General features: G+C 38.9%; 1 protein-coding gene across 1 annotated transcript in view; it reads right to left on the reverse strand.

Annotated features, from left to right (window-relative positions):
- ARMH3 (armadillo like helical domain containing 3) overlaps positions 1-21,767 on the reverse strand; it is a 177,459-nt gene that overhangs the window by 86,193 nt on the left and 69,499 nt on the right. Inside the window, exons 21-23 of the mRNA XM_047073339.1 lie at positions 21,209-21,291; positions 19,905-20,031; positions 7,362-7,437 (exon numbers count right to left, since the gene is read on the reverse strand). Of these exons, the coding sequence (XP_046929295.1) occupies positions 7,362-7,437; positions 19,905-20,031; positions 21,209-21,291 (286 nt within the window). The remainder of the gene's footprint in view (positions 1-7,361; positions 7,438-19,904; positions 20,032-21,208; positions 21,292-21,767) is intronic.

Raw genomic sequence — 21,767 nt, forward strand, 5'->3', positions numbered from 1 at the left:
AAATAAACCTGAACACTAAAAAAAGAAGAAAAAGCAGGTTCTCAAATAATTGTACACCAATGTTCATAAAAGCATTATTCACAATGGCCAAAGAGTAGAAGCAAAGGGTGCATCGATGGATAAGTGGGTAAATAAAATGTGGCATACATACAATGGAATATTATTCAGTCTTTAAAAAAAATAGGAAGGAGGAGCTCCTGGCTGGCTCAGTCAGTGGAGCATGTGACTCTTGATCTTAGGGTTTTGAGTTTGAGCCCCACATTGAGTACAGAGATAACTTAAGAAAAAAAAGGAAAAAAGGATATTCTGATACATAACACAGAACCTTGAGGACATTATGCTAAGTAAAATAAGTTGGTTATAAAAGCGCAAATATTGCTTAATTTCTCTTATATAAAGTTCCTATAGTAGTCAAACTCATAGACACAGAAAGCAGAATGGTGACTGCCAGGGGCTGAGGGGAGGAGGGAACGAGTTACTGTTTCAGTTTCAATTGAAGAATATGAAAGAGATGGCTCATAGTGATAGTTGCACAACAATGTGGGCTTACTTAATGCCACAGAAACGTAGACTTAAAAATAGTTAAAATGGTAAATTTTATGTTATGTATATTATCTTGAAATTTTCCTTTAAAAAGGCAAAGTGGAAAAAGACCCCAAATAAATTTCAGATTGAGGTAAGGAGGGGTTTGATACACTAAAGTCGCACTTACCTAAAATCACAGCAGCCCCAAATAGTAATCTTAATATTTCGTTACAAATATCTGAATCTGCTCAACAAAGACTTCCTTACCGCATTGCAGTTCACCAAGCCCAGCTATGACCTAATGCAAAACCTCACTTGGCAACACAAACCAAGTTAGGGCAAAACAGATGATTAACCACATGGGATTCAGTGTTGGATTTTTTATTTCTAGCTGTAGTCTTAAGAGATTAGGGAACAGCAACTATTAGAATAATATGTAATACTCCCAGTCACTGGGGAAACGATATTATAGCAGCCTCATTTTGGTGCTTTGTTTTAATCTGCATAATGCTTTTCATTCTCTGTAATGGGGGATCAGCAGGGTCTGATTAACACAAGAAAGGTCATTACTGATAAATTCTAACGCAGGCGATAATGTAAGCCTGCCGGTCTGCCACTTCTGAGCAGACAACTGGACTAGAAGCTTATTTTCATGTACTTCTTGCTACTCAAGAGTCATCAGCCCAGTGCCTCTGCTCCTATCATTTGATTGCTTCGGTCCATATATACTTTTCATTAGACTAACTTGCATCCTTCAGCTGAAGTGCTTTGTGTCAAACCATTCTTCCCCTCAACTCATCAGTACCCTTTCTGATAAAAGAACTGTGACTAAGGCAAATTCTGTAGCTCAAACAGGGTCACGGGCAAGAGGATTTGGGGGGACTCTGCCTGGCTGAGCGAGACCTTACGTTCCCTTTCCAACCCTAACTCTGGACATCAACAGTGAATGTGCTCTCCCTGATTACTGCCTGAGGGCTTTTTTCCCATGACATTCAGAATTCTATATGCAGCCTGCTCCAAAGGGTGTTATGCTCAATGAACCCCCCTATCTAGAGACTGCTGAGAGCTATTCTTGTTCCCCAGCCTCCCTAGCAGAGTGTACATTTAAAGCTTTCCTCCTCCTCCTCCTTTTTTTTTTTTTTTTTGGAGGGAACATTTTTTAGGGTGAAGGAAAACAGCTACATAAGCACATAAGCAGGAAGTAGGGGGAGGACGGCTTCAGCATTGAAACAAAAAGATCATGGAGCAAACAGAGGGACGAGAGGCAAACTCACAAGGTGAACAATTATGAGACTTAACAAAGAAATGCAATAAATTCTCATTCCAAACCCCAAGCTTGTTACTAAACACAGTAATATCTAAAAAGTCATTCTTGGGGTGCCTGGGTGGCTCAGTCGGTTGAGCCTCCGACTTCAGTTCAGGTCATGATCTCACGGTTCTTGAGTTCGAGCCCCGCGTCGGGCTCTGTGCTGACAGCTCAGAGCCTGGAGCCTGCTTCAGATCCTGTGTCTCCCTCTCTCTCTGACCCTCCCCCATTCATGCTCTGTCTGTCTCTGTCTCAAAAATAAATAAACATTAAAAAAACAAATTAAAAAGTCATTCTTGCCAGTCCTGGAAGCCTAATGGATAAAAGGTCATCATCAAAGAAAAACTAAACTTTAGGTTAATGCATTCCAAATAAAAGAAAAAGTTAATATATTAATCATAGAGTTAAAACTTTATCCACCTTAAGAAAATTACAGATCAGAAGAAAAACCTATTTGCAGTGATTCAACCACTATTTCTGTGAGCAACCAGAGAATAGGATTGTGAACTTGGTGCTAATAAAATGCTAATTAAGTGAAAAGCATTAAGATGTTAACTTGAATAGATTCATTAAAGGGCTTCAAATTACTTACCTTGAAAGTTGGTTAGATGAAGGTCAGATTTTAGTCTCACATTTTTCTTTTTCTCTTTTGGCTAATTAGGTTAATAGTCAGCAGACCTCATCCTAAAGTATATGACCTCACTGGGATAATCTGCTAAGTGGTGGCAGGAAATATTTAGCATAGGTGTCTCCAAGCAGAACTTCCCAAATGCCTTCCTTCCAGTCCTGTATGTGGCCCCTCAGAGTATTTTTCCTTTGTGGCCCAGCTGATGCGTGAAGGCATTTGAAGTAACAATTATACAAAGTGGATTTTCTTTTCAAAGTGGTATTTTAAAGATGGAGCAATAATATTTTATTTTCTTGAAGCAAAGCAAAGAACAACCTGACCATGGAAAGGAACAAACACAGGGCTCTGTATGTTAATGACCTCAGGTGTTCCAATAAAATCAGTAGTTTCTCAAAAATACTAATTTGAAAAGATATATGCACTCCTATGTTTCCTGCAGCATTATTTACGTTGGCCAAGATACAGAAGCAACCCAAGTGTCCTTCAAGAGATAAAGGGATAAATTTGTGGTATATATACAAATACACTCTCACACAATGGAATATTACTCAGCCATAAAAAAGAATGAAATCTTGTCATTGGCAACAACATAGATGAACATAGAGGATATTATGCTAAGTGAAATAAGTCAGAGAAAGACAAATACCATATGATTTCACTTACATATGAAATCTAAAAAACAAAACCAAAAAGCAAATAACAAAAATAGACTAATAAATACAGACAACACACTGGTGGTTGCCAGATGGGTGGGGTTGGGGGATTGATGGTATAGGTGAAGGAGATTAAGAGGTACAAATGTCCAGTTATAAAATAAGTAAGTCACGAGGATGAAAAGTACAGCACAGGCAATACAATCAATAATACTATAATAGCTTTGTATGGTAACAGACGGTAACTACACTTATCATGGTGAGCCCTGCACCATGAACAGAACTGTCAAATCACTATGTTGTATACCTGAAACTGATATAACATTGTATGTCAACTATAATTCAATTCAAAAAATAGCAGTTTCTAAGCAGCTGCATTTTAAGAATCTCTCTGAAGGATCAAACAGGAAGAGAGAGACAAATTGTTTAAACACAAATAACTCTGACAATTAAAGAACTAGCATGACTAAGCCACGAAAGACAAGTGAAAAGCAAACAGACTGACACTTGAGCAAATTTAGGCCTCCAAGCATGTGGAGGCAATTTTAATTTTCACTGTCACAATCTAAACTCCAAAGAACAGAAAAGTCTGCAGCCTTGCTTTTCACCTGCTGGTAAGATACTATGTTAATGTTGCTGTTAGATGTATTGCATTCCAGAAGATCTCAAAGACATAACTTGTAGTTGTCATCAACCGCCAAACCTGTTTGAGACCCTCTCAACTGTTAGATGTCTGAAAATTTCACATGCAGCCCAAACCCTTCCCCTGGTTATCAAAGAACATACTACAGGAGAGGTGGCTAAGAGTTCATTCACTCTTCCTTAGAAATCCCTTCCAGGTATGGGATCAGCACAAACAATCTTTATGACAACAGAAGTAAATGTTACATATTATCATAGTTTTACTGCTAAGCCTTTATATACCCTTGATAATAAACTTGGTGGCCAATAGTTAAACATCCCACAGTATCCCTGGGAGACCCAAGGGGCCAATTTTCTGACATGTGTTGGGCTCCATGCTGATAGCACAGAGCCTGCTTGGGATTCTTTCTCCCTCTCTCTCTACCCCTCCCTCACTTGCATGCAGACGTCCATGCACATGCTCTCTCTTAAAAAAATAAACTTAAGGGGCGCCTGGGTGGCTCAGTCGGTTAAGAGTCCGACTTCGGCTCAGGTCATGATCTCGCAGTCTGTGAGTTCGAGCCCCAGATTGGGCTCTGTGCTGACCGCTCAGAGCCTGGAGCCTGCTTCCAATTCTGAGTCTCCCTGTCTCTCTGCCCCTCCTCCGCTCATGCTCTGTCTCACTCTCTCTCTCTCTCTCTCTGTAAAAAATAAACATTAAAAAATAATAATAATAAACTCAAAAAAAAAGTCTGCCCACAAAAAAAAAAAGCAAAACATCTTTTAAGGTTGTTAACATCTTAACTTTTTATACAAGGGACAAATGAAGACATACTTAGGAAACATTCTAAGGAAGGCTCAAAATGCTAGACCTAAAAACAGTATGCAATTCCTCAAAAAATTAAACACAGAATTATCACATGATCCACCAACTCCACCCCTAAATATATTCCCAGAAGAAGTGAAAGCAGGGACTGGAGGGACTGTACACCCATGTACAAACAACTAAAAGGTGGAAGCAACCCACTTGGGATTTCATCAGTGGATGAATGGATAAACAAAATGTGGCATATACATGCAATTGGAATATTATTCAGCCTTAAAAAGGAAGGAAATTCTGACACTTGCTACAACGGAGAAGAATCTTAAATATATTATGCTAAGTGAAATGGCCAGTATCTTAAGAGTTGACAAAGTGCTCTCACATACATTATATAATTCTCACAACTATTTCCCTGTGAAATGTGACCTCCATTTTGCAGATAGTAGAAAGAGGTCCAGAGAAGATAAGTAACTTGCTCAAGGTCACACATTAAGTGGTAGCCACAAAAATTTTAAATCCAGTTTCTCTAATTCAAATTTCCATGCTCCTTTCAATACATCATACTGAGTTTTCTGTTTACCTCCATGGCAACTCTATAGGACCATTACCGTACAGAAGAAAGAGCCCTGGAGCGCCAGGCCGGCTCTGTTGGTGGAGTGTATGGCTCTTGATCTCAGGATTGGGAGATTGAGACCCAAGTTGGGTGCAGAGATTTCTTAAACATGAAGAACTTCCAGAAGAAAGAGCCCTGAGTCCTGGACTTGGGAGTTAAAGGACTTATGATTCTCAGCTTTGCCAAATAACAACTGTGGGACTTTCTGCAATTCACAATATCTTTGAGACTCAGTTTCCTCATTGGAAAAAGTGTATTTTTAAAAGTTTGTAATATACTCTTTAGAGTTTGAATATCGAAGAAGAAGACAGTATATGAAAGAGCACAAAGTTTAGCACTTGGTAAGTGAAAATAAATGTCAGAAAGAAAAAAAAGTAAACTTTAGCTGGCTTAGCATCACCGGTATTTTGCCCTAATCTGGCCTTAGTGATAAGTGACATCCAAACGCATTTTTCCTGTATTCTCTTGAGAAAAATGACTGGATCCTTGATACTTCTGACATATACTCCCAAGTGAAATTCATTAGCAACAGTGAAAATGATGTAACTATTCTCTGCAGCAAGTTCATCAAGGAAATGTGAGGAATGAAAGTCAAGGTATAGGCCTGACAGACACTTGCAAAGAAAAGAAAGAGGTCATGGTTATAGGCATCTGCTCAAAGTTCAGCCCAATGCTTTCTGGGCTATTCAGAAAAGCACAGGCCAAAAGCTTCAATCAGCTATTTGATGGCCCTTGGGAAGAATAAGGACAGTGGCCAAGCCAGAAGCCACTGAAAGGGAAAGCAACAAAGTAGAAGATAAAGCAAGCATAAAGGAATGTGATCAAGGAAACAGGTCCCAGATGAAAAGGAGCTGCCTGGAAAGCCTAAGTAAATACATGAATAAATAAACACAACATAAATTATACTGGTATGAACTTCATACTCTAGCCCAGAATCTGGAGCTTCTTTCAAACACCCACATTTGTCATACTGCCCTTGGGTCACAAAGGGATATTTGGGAGAAGACAGTTTGTAATTCCTGATTCTTACAGAAAATCACATTTATCATAAGCCCTCACTACAGTATCTGGTTTATTTGCTAGGTACGGATATGCATTTGTGAGATTTATAAAACTGTGTTTGCGGCAAAATGTCTCTGGGGTCAGGTAAGGCAGATCAACCTTCAGTGCAATCTTGTTAGCACATCTCACCCCCATGCCCCCTCATTCCAGCTCTCCCAACACACACATTTCACATTTTTCCTTTTGTTCCCAGACGTGCCAAATACTGCTGTAAATCACTAAGGGACATTTTACCTTTAAAAAAGGGAAAGAGAGAGAGAGGAAAAAAGAATAGAAAAGAAAGATACAGAAATAAACACTAAATCCCAGCTCTGTCACATATAAGAATTTATACCAAGTTGTAGACGTGCATTACTATTGCTGGGAATGTCTGGCAAGGCTTACATCTGGAGCTAAATCAAGTTTCCCCATCTGTTGGGTTTGCCTCTTCTACTCAGTGTTAATTTTTCAATTGTTTGCAAGAACAATTTAATAAATGTTGAGAAAATGGGAAATGATAGGCACAAAGGGAACGAGGAATGTAAGGAAAGTGAGCTTGAGATTTCATGATACTGAAAGCACATTCTCTCCATTTACAAACAGCTCACTCTTATGAGTATGTGGTATTTCCTCAAGACCCTAAACCAAACTCCATGCCTGAATCAATTTTACCCAATACATATAGCACTCTGTAATTGCCTTGCTGTTTCATAAGGAAACTAAAATAACTTAGCCCCATGAGCTCCATTTGCCTCTGTTTACCACAAATAGAAAGAGCCATGTAAAGCAAAACGTCAAAGTTCCAGATCCCCATGAGTCATTCACTGAACTCACGGAGGATGGCAGAAAAAATTTTTCAGAGAAAATGGCCTATACACAGAAAACACTTTGGCAACAGCGATGCTTGAAAAGGGCTTGCAACCGTCTCTTGGTAAGAAAATTCATAGTACAGCACTGTGAGTTATTTCAATATGACAATATGAAAGTCTCACGCATTCCTGCTTTTCTTGATCAAGTACGACATTTCTTCCACTCCTACAGGCATCAGGGTTTAAAATAGCAGTGGTGTTCAACACACTCCACTCAGAAAGGTACAATAAACCTCAAGATGAGCCAAGGAGCTCTGAGAGGGGTAAATTCTCATTCCTTACCTGATATTAACCAATGCATGCGTCACCTTGCTAGCTGCTTCTTTCCATTGGCCTGCATTGGTAGAAAGCCTCAGAACTGTAAGGAAGAAAAGAACAAAGATCTGTCAGATTCCTGGTACAAAATACAAATATGAGGGATAAAGACACATCTCAGAAGAATACTATTAGAATAACCAAATGGAGCCTATACCAAGGTTCTGATTAAAACATCCTCATCTCAGAGAAAAATATAAGGGCTTATTCTCAACTATCTTCACCAGGATTTTTTTCTTCTCTAAATTTTTTTCACTTTCTATCAAAATACTCCTCTTCTACACTGGGTTCCCCTCCATCTACTCCCTACTAACAGGTTTCCATACTTGGTTTTTACATTCGTTTAAAATATACACCGAGGTGGTAATATGAGGCTAACCTGGCTGCCACAGTTATCATTTCCGTATCTGCTGGGGCTGATTCAATGGAAGTGGCTGGCTGATTAAGTATCCCCTCCTGCTCCATACATATCTTTCTCCCAAAGGTCTAAGCTGGGCCAAACAGAACAAATAATCTTGCTAGATAGAGGATGGTCATGTTTCAAACAAGGAGTAACCTGTTTGGGGCACCTGGGTGGCTCAGTTGGTTAAGTGTCTGACTTCAGCTCAGGTCATGATCTCACCGTTCAGGAGTTCAAGCCCCGCGTTGGGCTCTGTGTTGACAGCTCAGAGCCTGGAGCCAGAACTCTCTCTGACCCTCCACTGCTCATGCTCGCTCGCTCTCTCTCTCTCTCTCTCTCAAAAATAAATAAACCTTCAAAAAAAATTAAAAAAAAAAAAGACGTAACCTGTCTTAGCTCTTCTGATTTAACTGTGTGACCTGCAACATGAATCAACAGGAATATTCTTCCCTTTCTGACCAGATTCTATCTCTTTTCCACACTTACCAATAGGAGGAAAGACGATGGAAATATAGAACATCCTCTATCATGCTGAACTTCAGGACCATACAGTACAGTACTGATACAATTTTAGAAAAGAGACAAACCAGCACAACTGCACCTTGAAAGGGCAAGCACATGGTGGGCACTCCACGTACATGTGTTTAATGAAGGAATAGCTAATAAGAGCTAAAGTTTACTATGTGTCAAGAAGTGAACCAACTTAAGTTATATGCAATATAGCAAAGAGATGAGGAAAACGGAGACTCAGAGGAGCCAATTGATCTAAGTACATTCACTTGTATGTAACCAAGCTAGAGTTCAAACCTGGAGGGTATGACTCTAGAGCATGTGTGTATAGTGAGTGGTTATGAGTATTAACCCTGAAGCTAACTGTCAAAAGTCCAGTTCCAGCCCCTGCCATTTATGAGACAATTATAGCAATACTTACAGGGAAGGATTATTGTGAAAATTAAATAAGTTAATATATATAAAGCCTTAGATCAGTGCCTGGCACATAGTAAATGTTATAAGTATTAGCTATTATTATTTAAATAAACTGCCTCCCAAACAAATGAATGAATATATCTGAGATTTTCCCAAAAGAAGGAAAGAGGAGCCTAACAACATTAAGAAATATGTAATCAATTTGCCCAGGAACTTTGTTTTTTTTTTTTAAAGATTTATTTATTTTTGAGAGAGAGAGCACAAGTGGGGAAGGGGCAGAGAAGGGGGGACAGAAGATCCAAAGCAGACTGTGTGCTTCAGCAAGACCGATGCAGGGCTCAGACTCACGAATCATGAGATCATGACCTGAGCTGGTCAGATGCTCAACCAACTGAGCCACCCAGGCGCCCCAGCACAGGAACTTGATACCTGAGTACCATCACTACCTACTCCTGCCCAAGATTCCAGCAAGGAGAGCAGCAGCTCTATCGGAGGGAAGGCCTATGGCTGTAGCAGGGAAAGGAAACTCATCTTGTTGCTCTGCATCTGTTCCAGCAATACCTCATTTTTATAAGTTCATGCAGTTTTATGAAAGAAAATATGGAAGCCTTAATAAAACATATTATCAGAACACTGATTTTCTAATTTACAAGATTTAGTGCAGGGGAAGTTGGTATAGTTCCAAGTTAAAGCTCCTCAGTCTGAAATCCAGTTTCACCCAGTGTACATGCAAATTTATTCATGTAATGAACACAACTGTTACAGCAAGTCAGACGTATCTTTTCCAACTCAACTGTGGAACTAATGAGATAGCTTTGTTTTTCACGAGATCCTCTACTAGATCATAGATTCTCTGATGGTGGGGACCAAAACATATATGGAACTGAGCTGAATCTTCCACTCTTTATTTCAGAGAGGTATTTAACTCTGTACATGGATTATTTCTCTGTAACATTCTGTCAGCTCTGTTCCTTAGTGAACAAGCGCCAGATGACATCATCAATGCATTTCCTTTGGAAATGCCATAGGCTTTTATATTCTTTTCTAGGTTACCAAATTTAAACACAAAATTATTTCAAAATGCCCTAAAAGCCTCAAGCTAAGGTAATCATTTATGTTGTAAATTATGGTTCACAAAAATAACATATTACACAGCCATTTTAAAAAGAGACGTTAAGTAATAGTAAAAACTGGAAACAACCATAATTTCCATGAAAAGAATAAATAAACTAAACCCACACTATACAAAGAGAGAAAGACTTAAGAGAATTACGGGGCGCCTGGGTGGCGCAGTCGGTTAAGCGTCCGACTTCAGCCAGGTCACGATCTCGCGGTCCGTGAGTTCGAGCCCCGCGTCGGGCTCTGGGCTGATGGCTCAGAGCCTGGAGCCTGTTTCCGATTCTGTGTCTCCCTCTCCCTCTGCCCCTCCCCGGTTCATGCTCTGTCTCTCTCTGTCCCAAAAATAAAATAAAAACGTTGAAAAAAAAATTAAAAAAAAAAAAAAAAAAAACAAAAGAAGGAAAATATTTTATGACATATAGTTTTAAAAAACATAAAATAGAAGGATAACATGATTACAACTATGTAAAACTATGCATACATGTAGGCTAATACATAACTATGAAAACAATGGTAGTAGTAGAAAAAAGAGATTGTAAAAGTTTTTAGTTTTTCCATCTTGCTTTTTCTTAAGTATTTGTAATAATCTTTTTTAATAAAAAAAAAAAGTTCAAAATATGGTATCATTCATTCACGGTTCAGAGCAGCTCCTGTGGAGGGCCTTCCTATTCCGTGGACTTCACTGCAGAAAATTATCATAGGAATATTAAGTGTGTGCTTTTATCAAAAATGTTTCAGTGAGCCTTCCTCTTCTAGCATGACAGGAGAACAAGACATCATCTACCCTCCTACCTTAAATAACAGAACAGTAGATGAAATATATGAAACAACAATCACCAGACACTGGACAACAGGCATACAGAACTGTGATCCCTGAAGAAAAAAAAAAAACAACAACAAGGTGAGCCCCACTATTACCCCAGCTTCCTGCATGAAGAAGTTTTCTAGCCTGTGGGGCAGGGAGGAGGAACCTAAACAGAATCCATAAGTCATGCCAAGCTGAGGACATAGAGATCAACATTTGGAGAGGCCAAGACACCTAGAATTTGTGGGTGAGAGTACTATAGAAGAGGGAGTTTGACAGAGAGCTCTGGAGGTCTACAGAAGGGTCCTCTTTCACCTTTAACTGAATATTGATCCACATACATGGAAGAGGAAAATACTCAAGGCTGGGCACAAAGAACCAGTGGAAAGAAAAAGAAATTGTAAAGCTCATGGAGGGTACCACAAATAAAATAATTTGTCTTACCACCACTCATACATGGGTTGTCAGACAGAATCTGCAGATGAGTACTGCATTAGTAATGGAGCCAAATTAGTCCATATGAAAGATTGCTCTCAACCTCCCCTGACAACCCTTAAATGCAAACCTAAAAGGATAAAACTGATTCCACATAACGCAACCCCACTCTAAATTTTTTTTAACGTTTATTCATTTTTGAGAGATGGAGAGAGACAGAGCATGAGTGGGGGAGGGTCAAGAGAAAGAGGGAGACACAGAATCTGAAGCAAGCTCCAGGCTCCAAGATGTCAGCGCAGAGGCCGACGCAGGGCTCAAACCCATGAACCACGAGATCATGACCTGAGCTGAGGTCGCACGCTTAACTGACTGAGCCATTCAGGCGCCCCAAAACAAGCCCATTCTAAAACAAAGGTTAACATTATATAAAAATATGTCACAAAATCTAGCACTCATAACATTAAAATCACAATGTTCAAAATCCAATTTTAAAATGACCGGGCATTCAAAGAAACAGAAAAACATAAACCATAAAGAGAAAAATCAGTTAATAGAAATAGATCTAAACATGAAGAAAAATAGCAGAATTAGCAGATAAGGACATTAAAACAACTATTGTAAATATGCTCCATATTCTCAGGAAAATTGAAGAAAATACAAATACAATGAGGAAAGTAATGGACATATTAAAAAGAAGTCCCAACAGAACTTTTAAGGAAGAAATAAACCTTGTGGAATGCAAACTACACTGGAAAAAATGAACTAAGATTACTGAGATTAATGGCATATTTAAAAAATACAGAAGAGGCATCTAAATTGGGAAGGAAGAAGTAAAGCTATCACTATTTGCAGAGACATGATACTATATACAGAAACACTAAAGACTCCACCAAAAAACTACTAGAACCAATACATAAGTTCAGTACAGTAGCAAGATACAAAATTAATATACAGAAATATGCTGTGTTTTCATACACTAATAACTAACAATCAGAAATAGAAATTAAGAAAACAATCTCATTTACAATTGCATCAAAAAGAATAAAATACCTAGGAATAAATTTGACTTAGGAGGTAAAAGACCTGTACTCTAAGAACTCTAAGACACTGATGAAAGAAACTGAAGAGGACACAAATAAATGGAAAGATATACCATGCTCATGGACTGGAAGAATTAAATCTATTAAAATGTCCATACTACCCAAAGCCATCTACAGATTCAATGCAATCCCTATCCAAATACCAACAGCATTTTTCACAGAAATAGAACAAATAATCATAAAATTTGTATGGAACCACTAAAGACCCTGAATAGCCAAAGCAATCTTGAGAAAGAAGAGCAAACCTGGAGGTATCCTGCCCCCCAGATTTCAACTTTTACTACAAAGCTACAGTGACCAAAACAGCATGGTACTAGCACAAAACAGAGACACAGATCAATGAAACAGAGTAGAGAACTCAGAAATAAATTGATGTCTATATGGCCAATTAATCTATGACAATGGAGGCAAAATATACAATGGAGAAGAGACAGTCTCTTTAATAAACGGTGTTGGGAAAACTGGATAGCTAAATGCAAAAAAGAAAGAAAAGAAAAGAAAAGAAAAGAAAAGAAAAGAAAAGAAAAGAAAAGAAAAAAGAAAAGAAAAGAAACTGGACCATTTCCTTACACCATACACAATAAACTCAAAATGGATTCAAGACCAAAATGGAACACCCAAAACCATAAAACTCCTAAAAGAAAATATAGGCAGTATTGATCGGAAGAACAAATATTGCTAAAATGTTGATACTACCCAAAGCAAGATACATATTCAATGAAATCCCTATCAAAATAACACCAGCATTCTTCACAGAGCTAGAACAAACAATCCTAAAATTTGTATGGAACCAGAAAAGACGCCAAATAGCCAAAGCAGTCCTGAAAAAGAAAACACAATCTGGAAGCATCACAATTCCAGACTTCAAGCTGTACTACAAAGCTGTAATCATCAAGACAGTATGGTACTGGCACAAAAACAGATAGATAGATCAATAGAACAGAATAGGGAACCCAGAAATGGACCTACAAACGTATGGCCAACTAATCTTTGACAAAGCAGGAAAGAATATCCAATGGAAAAAAGACAATCTCTTCACCAAAAGGTATTGGGAAAACTGGACAAGCAGAAAAATGAACCTGGACCACTTTCTTACATCATACACAAAAATAAACTCAAAATGGATGAAAGACCTAAACGTAAGAAAGGAAGCCATCAAAATCCTAGAGGAGAAAAAAGGCAAAAACTTCTTTGACCTTGGCTGCAGCAATTTCTTACTTGACATGTTTCCAAAAGCAAGGGAAATAAAAGCAAAAATGAACTATTGGGACCTCATCAAGATAAAAAGCTTCTGCACAGCAAAGGAAACAGTCAACAAAACTAAAAGGCAACCGACAGAAAGGAAGAAGATATTTGCAAATGACATATCTGATAAAGGGTTAGTATCAAAAATCTATAAAGAACTTACCAAACTCAACACCTGAAAAATGAATAATCCAGTGAAGAAATGGGCAGAAGATATGAATAGATATTCTTCCAAAGAAGACATCCAAATGGCTAAAAGACACATGAAAAGATGCTCAACACCGCTCATCACCAGGGAAATATACATCAAAACTACGTTGAGATACCACCTCACACCAGTCAGAGTGGCTAAAATTAACTCAGGAACAACAGATATTGGCAAGGATATGAAGAAAGGGAAACCCTCTTGCATTGCTGGTGGGAATGCAACTGGTACAGCCACTCTGGAAAACAGTGTGGAGGTTCCTCAAAAAATTAAAGATTGAATTACCCTATGACCCAGCAATAGCACTAATAGGAATTTATCCAAAGGATACAGGAGTGCTAATTCAAAAGGGCACATATACCCCGAGGTTTACAGCAGCACTATCAACAACAGTCAAATTATGGAAAGAGACCAAGCGTCCAGCAACTGGTAAATGAATAAGGAGATGTGATACACACACACACACACACACACACACACAGGAATACTACTTGGCAATGAAAAAGAATGAAATCTTGCCATTTGCAATGTGGATGGAACTGGAGGGTATTATGCTAAGTGAAATAATTCAGCCAGAGAAAGACAGGTATCATATGTTTTCCCTCATATGCAGAAGTTGAGAAACTTAACAAAGACCATGGGGGAAGGGAAAGAAAAAAATATATATAGTTACAAACAGAGAGGGATGCAAACCATAGGAGACTTTTAAATACACAGAACAAACTGAGGGTGGAAGGGAGTGGGGGGGGTGGGGGGCAGGGAAAATGGGTGATGGGCATTGAGGAGGGCACTTGTTGGGATGAGCACTGGGTGTTTTATGCAAGTGATGAATCATGGAAATGTACTCCTGAAGGCAAGAGCACATTGTATACATACAATGTATGTTAACTAACTTGACAATAAATTATATATAAAAATTTTTTTTAATAAATAAATAAAACCCACATAAGTGATAAAGGGCTAGTAGGCAAAATATACAAAGAAATCTCACATCTCAAAAATAAAAAAAACAACCAATTCTCCTTATAGAAGAACTCTAGGGGCGCCTAGGTGGCTGAGTCGGTTAAGCATTCGACTTCGGCCCAGGTCACAATCTCATGGTTCACAAGTTTGAGCCTGGCCTCGGGTTCTGTGCTGACAGCTCAGAGCCTGGAGCCTGCTTCAGATTCTGGGTCTCCCTCTCTCTCTACCCCTTCCCCACTTGCACTCTCTCCCTCTCTCAAAAATAAAAAAACATTAAAAAAAATTTTTTTTAAAGAACTCTAAATAATTTATGGAGATACTCTCTCCCCTCAAGGAGGTGGAGCTTAACCTCCCCACAGCTAATACCAACTGTAGTGCTAACTGCATTTACTGACTTGCTTCCAAAGAAAAGAGTACAGAAAGGGAGGAAAAACCACAACTATGCACCAGAGAAACTTTGCAAACACTACCCTAACCAAGTGATAAAGGTTAATATCACCAGTGATAAGTCATGTTGATAATATACACCCAAATGTAATGAAAAGACCACTCTGACTTTGTGGCATTCTTCCTCAAAACCTAGAACCCCAGTCCAACCCTGAGTAAATCATGAGACAAACCTAAACTGAGGAAGATTCTCCTCAAAACTGTCAAGGTCATGAAAAACAAGGAAACACCAAGAAACTATCAGACAAGAAGAGACTAAAGAGACATTAGGACTAAATGTAACATGGATGGAATCCTGGAATGCAAAAGGGACATTAGAGGAAAAATTAGAATCCAAATAAAGTCTAGGGTTTAGTGTGTGTGTGTGTGTATGTGTGTGTGTGTGTGTGTGTTAAGAAAACACATATCATAAAACTTACCATCTTAACCATTTTTAAATGTATTGTTCAATAGTGTTAAGTATACTTACATTGTTACAAAACAGGTCTCCAGAACCTTTTTATCTTGAAGAACTGAAGCTCTATACCTATTAACAACTCCTTTTGCACCCTCCCCCATCCCTTGGTAACCACCATTCTTTTTTTTTTTTTTCAAGTTTACTTATTTATTTTGAAACACAGAGAAAGAACGTGGGAGGAAGAAGGGTAGAGAGAGGGAGAGAGAGAGAATTTCAAGCAGGCTCTGTGCTGTCAGCACAGAGCCCAATGTGGGGCTTGAACCCACGAATCGTGAGATCATGACCTGAGCCTAGATCCAGAGTCAGATGCTCAACCGACTGAGCCACCCAGGTGCCCCTCTACTTTCTGTATCTATGAATTTGACTACCTTAGATATCTCACATAAGTGGGAGCATACAGTATTGTCCTTTTGTGACTGGCTGGTTTCACTTAGCATGATGTTCTCAATGCTCATCCACACTGTAGAATGTAACAGATTTCTTTCCTTTTTAAGGGTGCACAGTATTCCATTAAATGTATATGCCACATTTTATTTATCCATTCATCCATTAATGGATGTCTGGGTTGCTTTTATCTCTTGGCTATGGTGACTAGTGCTGCTATGAACATGGGTATGCAATGTTTTTTTTTTTTTTTAATTTTTTTTTCAACGTTTATTTATTTTTTGGGACAGAGAGAGACAGAGCATGAACGGGGGAGGGGCAGAGAGAGAGGGAGACACAGAATCGGAAACAGGCTCCAGGCTCCGAGCCATCAGCCCAGAGCCCGACGCGGGGCTCGAACTCCCGGACCGCGAGATCGTGACCTGGCTGAAGTCGGACGCTTAACCGACTGCGCCACCCAGGCGCCCCTGCAATGTTTTTTTAAATGGACAAAAGATCTTCAAAACTAAAGAATATGGCAAAAAGAAACAGGAAAGATCAACCTCATTATTCATTAGGGAAATGCAAATTAAAACCATAAAGAGATATTGCCACACACCTGTAAGAAGCCAAAAACAACCAACCAAACACACAAACCAGTACTGATTAGGATATGGAACGACTGTAACTCTTGCATATTGCTGAGGGGAATGTAAAATAGGTCATCTCTTTGGAAAACAGTTTGGTGTTTTCTTTATAAGAAACATATACTTGGGGCCTGGGTGGCTCAGTCGGTGGAGCGTCCAACTTCAGCTCAGGTCATGATCTCACTGCTCGTGAGCAAGCCCTGCGTTGGGCTCTGTGCTGACAGCTAAGAGTCTGGAGCCTGCTTCGGATTCTGTGTCTCCCTCTCTATGCCCCTCCCCTGCTTGCACTCTGTCTCTCTCTCAAAGACAAACAAACGTTAAAAAATTAAAAAAAAAAAAAAAAGTCAGGATGCCCAACCAACTGGGTTGAGCACCCCATTAAAAAAAAAAAAAGAAACATATACTTAACCATGATAGCCAAAAATCCATTCAGAGGTATGTCACCAAGTGAAATAAAAGCTTGTGTTCATATAAAACCCTGTACAATAATGTTTACAGGAGCTTTATTCATAATCGCTAAAATCTGGAACCTCTCAATGTCCTTCAACCTAGAAATGGATAAATCAAGCTGGCATAGTCTTACAATGGGATTTATTCTGTGGGGCGCCTGGGTGGTGCAGTCGGTTAAGCGTCCGACTTCAGCCAGGTCACGATCTCGCGGTGCATGAGTTCGAGCCCCGCGTCAGGCTCTGGGCTGATGGCTCAGAGCCTGGAGCCTGTTTCCGATTCTGTGTCTCCCTCTCTCTCTGCCCCTCCCCCGTTCATGCTCTGTCTCTCTCTGTCCCCAAAATAAATAAACGTTGAAAAAAAAAAATTAAAAAAAAAAAACAACAATGGGATTTATTCTATGATAAAAAGGAATAAACTACTGATATATGCATCAACATAGATGAATTTCAAATGAATTACTGTGTAAAAGAAGCCAGACCCAAAAGACTATATGACCTCATCTTTGGGGTTTTTTTGAAAGAGCCAAACTATGGAAAAAAAACAAAAAACAAAAAACCCCACAAAACTCTGGGGTCAGGGAACAGGTTAGTGGCTACTACAGGTTTAGGATGAGTGAAGGAGCTGACCTCACAAGAGCACAAGAGAACTTTCTGGGATGATGACACTCTTTCACATCTTCATTTTTTTGTGATAATTATACTTCCACACAGTTGTCAAAACTCAGAACTATACATTAAAAAGGGTGCATTTTACTATATATGGAAGTATACCTTTAAAAACCTGACTTAAAAAACTAAATGTTTTTTCATCATACTTTACATAAAATGGAAAGCACTGAAATGTGCTGTTTGTTGTATTTCATTTAGTGAAATTTCTCATTTTCCTATTTGCGCTCACCTGGTTAACATTTTAATTCCCTTGTCAGATGTGAGCATGCCCAGATATCTCCTCTTATCTTGTTGCTGTAGCTACAAAGGCTTACCTCATTTGACTGTGCACATGGCCCAGCTGAGTAGGTATGTCAGGCTTCTATAAAATATCTCCCCCACTCCAACTCTCCTTCCTTTCCTCACTGAAAGACATCTTTATTCATCTATTAATGGTTGCTAAGACCTCTGGGGCAGCTTTTCACCCTCAGAAAATTCCAAATTCTTGAAAACAAGGATATAGATAAAGCTGGGCGGACGCAAACCCCACAAGGAACACTGAGCACATTTGACAATAGGAAGTCTGCTAGAGGGTTCTCATAGAACACTTAATAGCTCCTAAAAAAAAAAAAACCATGTGTCTTGATGCGACAACTGGAACTTGCTATCCTCAGGGGAACTGACCTGATGCTAAAGCTGTTATTCTGAAAATAAGAGAGGAGAAACAGAAAACACCTGGTCCTTGCAAACACTGAGCAATGGATCACACCTTTCTGGAGTTGTTATTCCTTAGAATTCTTGTCAGGTGAAATAATCTTCCTATTGTTTAAGGTAGTTTAAGTCAGTTTTTGATACTTGCAGTTGAAAACATCCTACTGATACAAGGCCTTACTTCCAATGCCAAAGACATCACAGCAAAGCTATACACGCCTCTCAAAAGTTTTCCTCTACTGCTCTAAAAAATAAAATATATTACAAAAAATTTTGCTCCTCCTGGGCAATCATTCTTTTCTACTGTTTGCTTCTACTCTTTCTCCTAGTACTTGTTCCAAATCCCCTCTAGTTTTCTCAAGATATGAGAGGTTTCACAAATAGTCTCAACAAAAGGGATAAAGCAAACCAATCTGTAGTGACAGGAAGCAGATCGGTGGTTGCACAGAGACAGAAAGCAAGGGATAAGGGTGGTAAGAGGTGGCAGGAGGGACATACAGGGATATAGGGAAACTTTTGGTAAATGACAGATATGTTCATTATCTTGTTTTTTCCTTTTTTCTTTTTTTTAATGTTTATTTATTTTTCGAGAGAGAGACAGACATAGAGTGCAAGAGGGGAAGGGGCAGAGAAAAAGGGAAACACAGAATATAAAGCAGGCTCCAGGCTCTGAGCTGTCAGCACAGGGCCCGATGCAGGACTCAAACTCATGAACCGCAAGATCATGACCTGAGCCAAAGTTGGACGTTTAACCGCCTGAGCCATCCAGGTGCCCCAGATATGTTCCTTATCTTGATTGTAGTGATAGCTTCAGGTACATATATGTATGTCAAAACTCATCAAATATTGTATACTTTCAACACGTGCAGTTTATTATATATCAATTCTACCTTAATAAAGCTAGTAAATTAGGTTTTTGGGTTTTTTTTTTTAAATAGCTTTAGTGAAGGGCTTTCTGCTTCTGTGTAATCTATAGAAACCTTTCCTAACCTTTCCAACTCCAGGTAGGTCTGACTAGACTCTTCACTCAAATTGACAGGGATACAAGTCCTCTTTCAGAAATAAGTTATATTTACTATGGCCGCAGAGTAAATTTTCATTGAGCCAATCACCAAAAGGTTTGCAAGAGCGATTTTTATCTAATGCCCACTTCCTCTTGTATGTTATGCTAAAAATACATAGGTACATTAAAACTCTTTAAAATCCTGTACCTTCTCAAATCACACAATGTTCCTTTGGGATTCAAGCTCTTCTATTTATGCTGTCAATTTCCACCCACTCTTTCACTCCCATCTCACTAACAGTCACTAAATCCACAGGCGTCCCTATTCTCTCTCCCTCTCTCTCTCTCATAAACATAAGGGCTACAGGGCTGCTAACCAGCTTTCTACTGCAATCAGCTTTGAGTGCCTAAAAGCAAAGAACTGCACATACAACTTCCTATTTACTGAGAAAAGAAGACTTCTGTATTTCTATGCCAAGCAGGGCACCAAGCAACCAGAAGAAAATCTTTGATAGTTTTTTTTCCTCTTACATGCCAAAAACCACAGCTGACAGAGAGAGGAGAACAAAAAGAAAAGACAGCTTACCCATAGAGTAGAGGTTGTCAAAGCTCTGGTGCATGCGGATAATCTCGTAGTAGAGTTCATCATAGCTGCTGGGAGTGGGCAGGAATGTGTCGCCGTATGTGATAAACATATTAAACAGGTTCACAATCTAAAAAAGAAGCAAAAGCCCATACACAGGCATCAAGCTATGAAGACCAGAATGGTATTATCAGTAATATGCTGTAGTCAGTTCTTACTAGCTCGTAAGAACAAGAACTGACTGTTACATTTTCAGAAATTTTGTGAGCTGGTTGTTTAACAAAGCCATTATTAAAAATTAACATATAAACTTACATTTCAATAAATTATATTAAAATGAAGGTAATACTCAAACTCACAACTTCCTAATTACTTTCTATCTTTTAGTATTATGTTCTTGAGATTCATTTACAACTCTTATACCTGTGTGGTAGGACTATCATAGAATGGTGTATCATTGATCATCTCCCCAACTCTGCATTCAACAATGTCACATAGTTAGCTTGAAATTGGCCATGGTGAGAGTAGTTTTACCATAGAAATCCACAAATGCTACAAAAATCAGGGCTTCCTCCCCGCCCACATGTTAAACATTTATGAACACACTGGATAATATCCTAAAAAGATAGTCAAAAGGCACAATGCCCTCCTTCTACCCCAAATTAACTAGTCTGATAAACAGGAATATGTAATGTTCCTCTGAAACCAAGTACAGCCATGATGGAACCACTCATCTGGCTGGGACACCTCTCCAGGCTTTGCTCTGTACCAACACAGAGACTACAGCAGTCTAGTAGTCTCTCACCTGGGACCAAGGCTCACAGAGACTGACCCATACCTGCCCCTGCCAGACAATATACTCTCATGAAAAAGAGTCTCAAGTTTTCCAAAGACATAGGTGAGAGTGGGAAGAGTGGGGAGCACCAGTCTAGAAAGTCTAATCCAAAAGGAAAATAAAGGCCTGGCTCCGCCAGTGGCTCAGTCCCCATAATACCAGCTCCTATTTCAAACTGGCCCATCTCGATTTTAGGATGTGGCTTCAGAAAAAAGGAAAAAAAATTTTTTTTACTTTAAGTACAGTTGACACACATTACATTAGTTTCAGGTGTATAATACAGGGATTCAACAAGTCTATATGTTGTGCTGTGCTCACTGCAAGTGTAGTGACCACCTGTCACCATGTAACACTATTACAACACCAACGACTATATTCCCTATACTGTACCTTTTATCTCCATGACTTAATCTTTCCATAACTAGAAGCCCGTATCTCCCATTCCCCTTAAGAAATATTTTTTGTTACTCACCATAAGGGCTAATGTAAAAATGTTGTGTTTGGCCAAAAGTACGGTCTCATTTGACATAAGGAACTTCAGCAAATTTATCAAGGCTTAAAAAAAAAAAAAAATCAACAAGCTATTCAAAGAATAATCAATAAAGTTAAATGAAAGCAATGAAAATACACTTAATTCTAAGAAATCCAAATAGGTCTAGAATGAGTAAGTCACAGCTACCAAGAACTTTTTAAAAACAGGTAAGGTAGGGGTGCTTGGGTGGCTCAGTTGGTTAAGCATCTGAATCTCGGTTTCTGTTCAGGTCATGATCTCATGATTCATGAAATCAAACCCCATGTCAGGCTCTATGCTGACAGCACAGAGCCTGCTTTTGATTTTCTCTCTCCTCTCTCTGCCTCTCACCTGCTCATACACACATACTCTCTCAAAATAAATAAATAAACTTTAATGAAGTAAATAAAAGCAGGTAAGGGAGATATATTTGAAGCAAGCACTGATCTTCCCAAGCACATATCTGCTTATCTGCCCATAGAAGGTTTCTAAAAATCTACTTCTTTGTGCCACTTTTTTT

This window comes from Lynx rufus, unplaced genomic scaffold (assembly GCF_022079265.1).
Source record: "Lynx rufus isolate CCGP_SWC_20201006 ecotype Redwood Valley unplaced genomic scaffold, mLynRuf1.p SCAF_11, whole genome shotgun sequence".
NCBI lineage: Eukaryota > Metazoa > Chordata > Mammalia > Carnivora > Felidae > Lynx > Lynx rufus.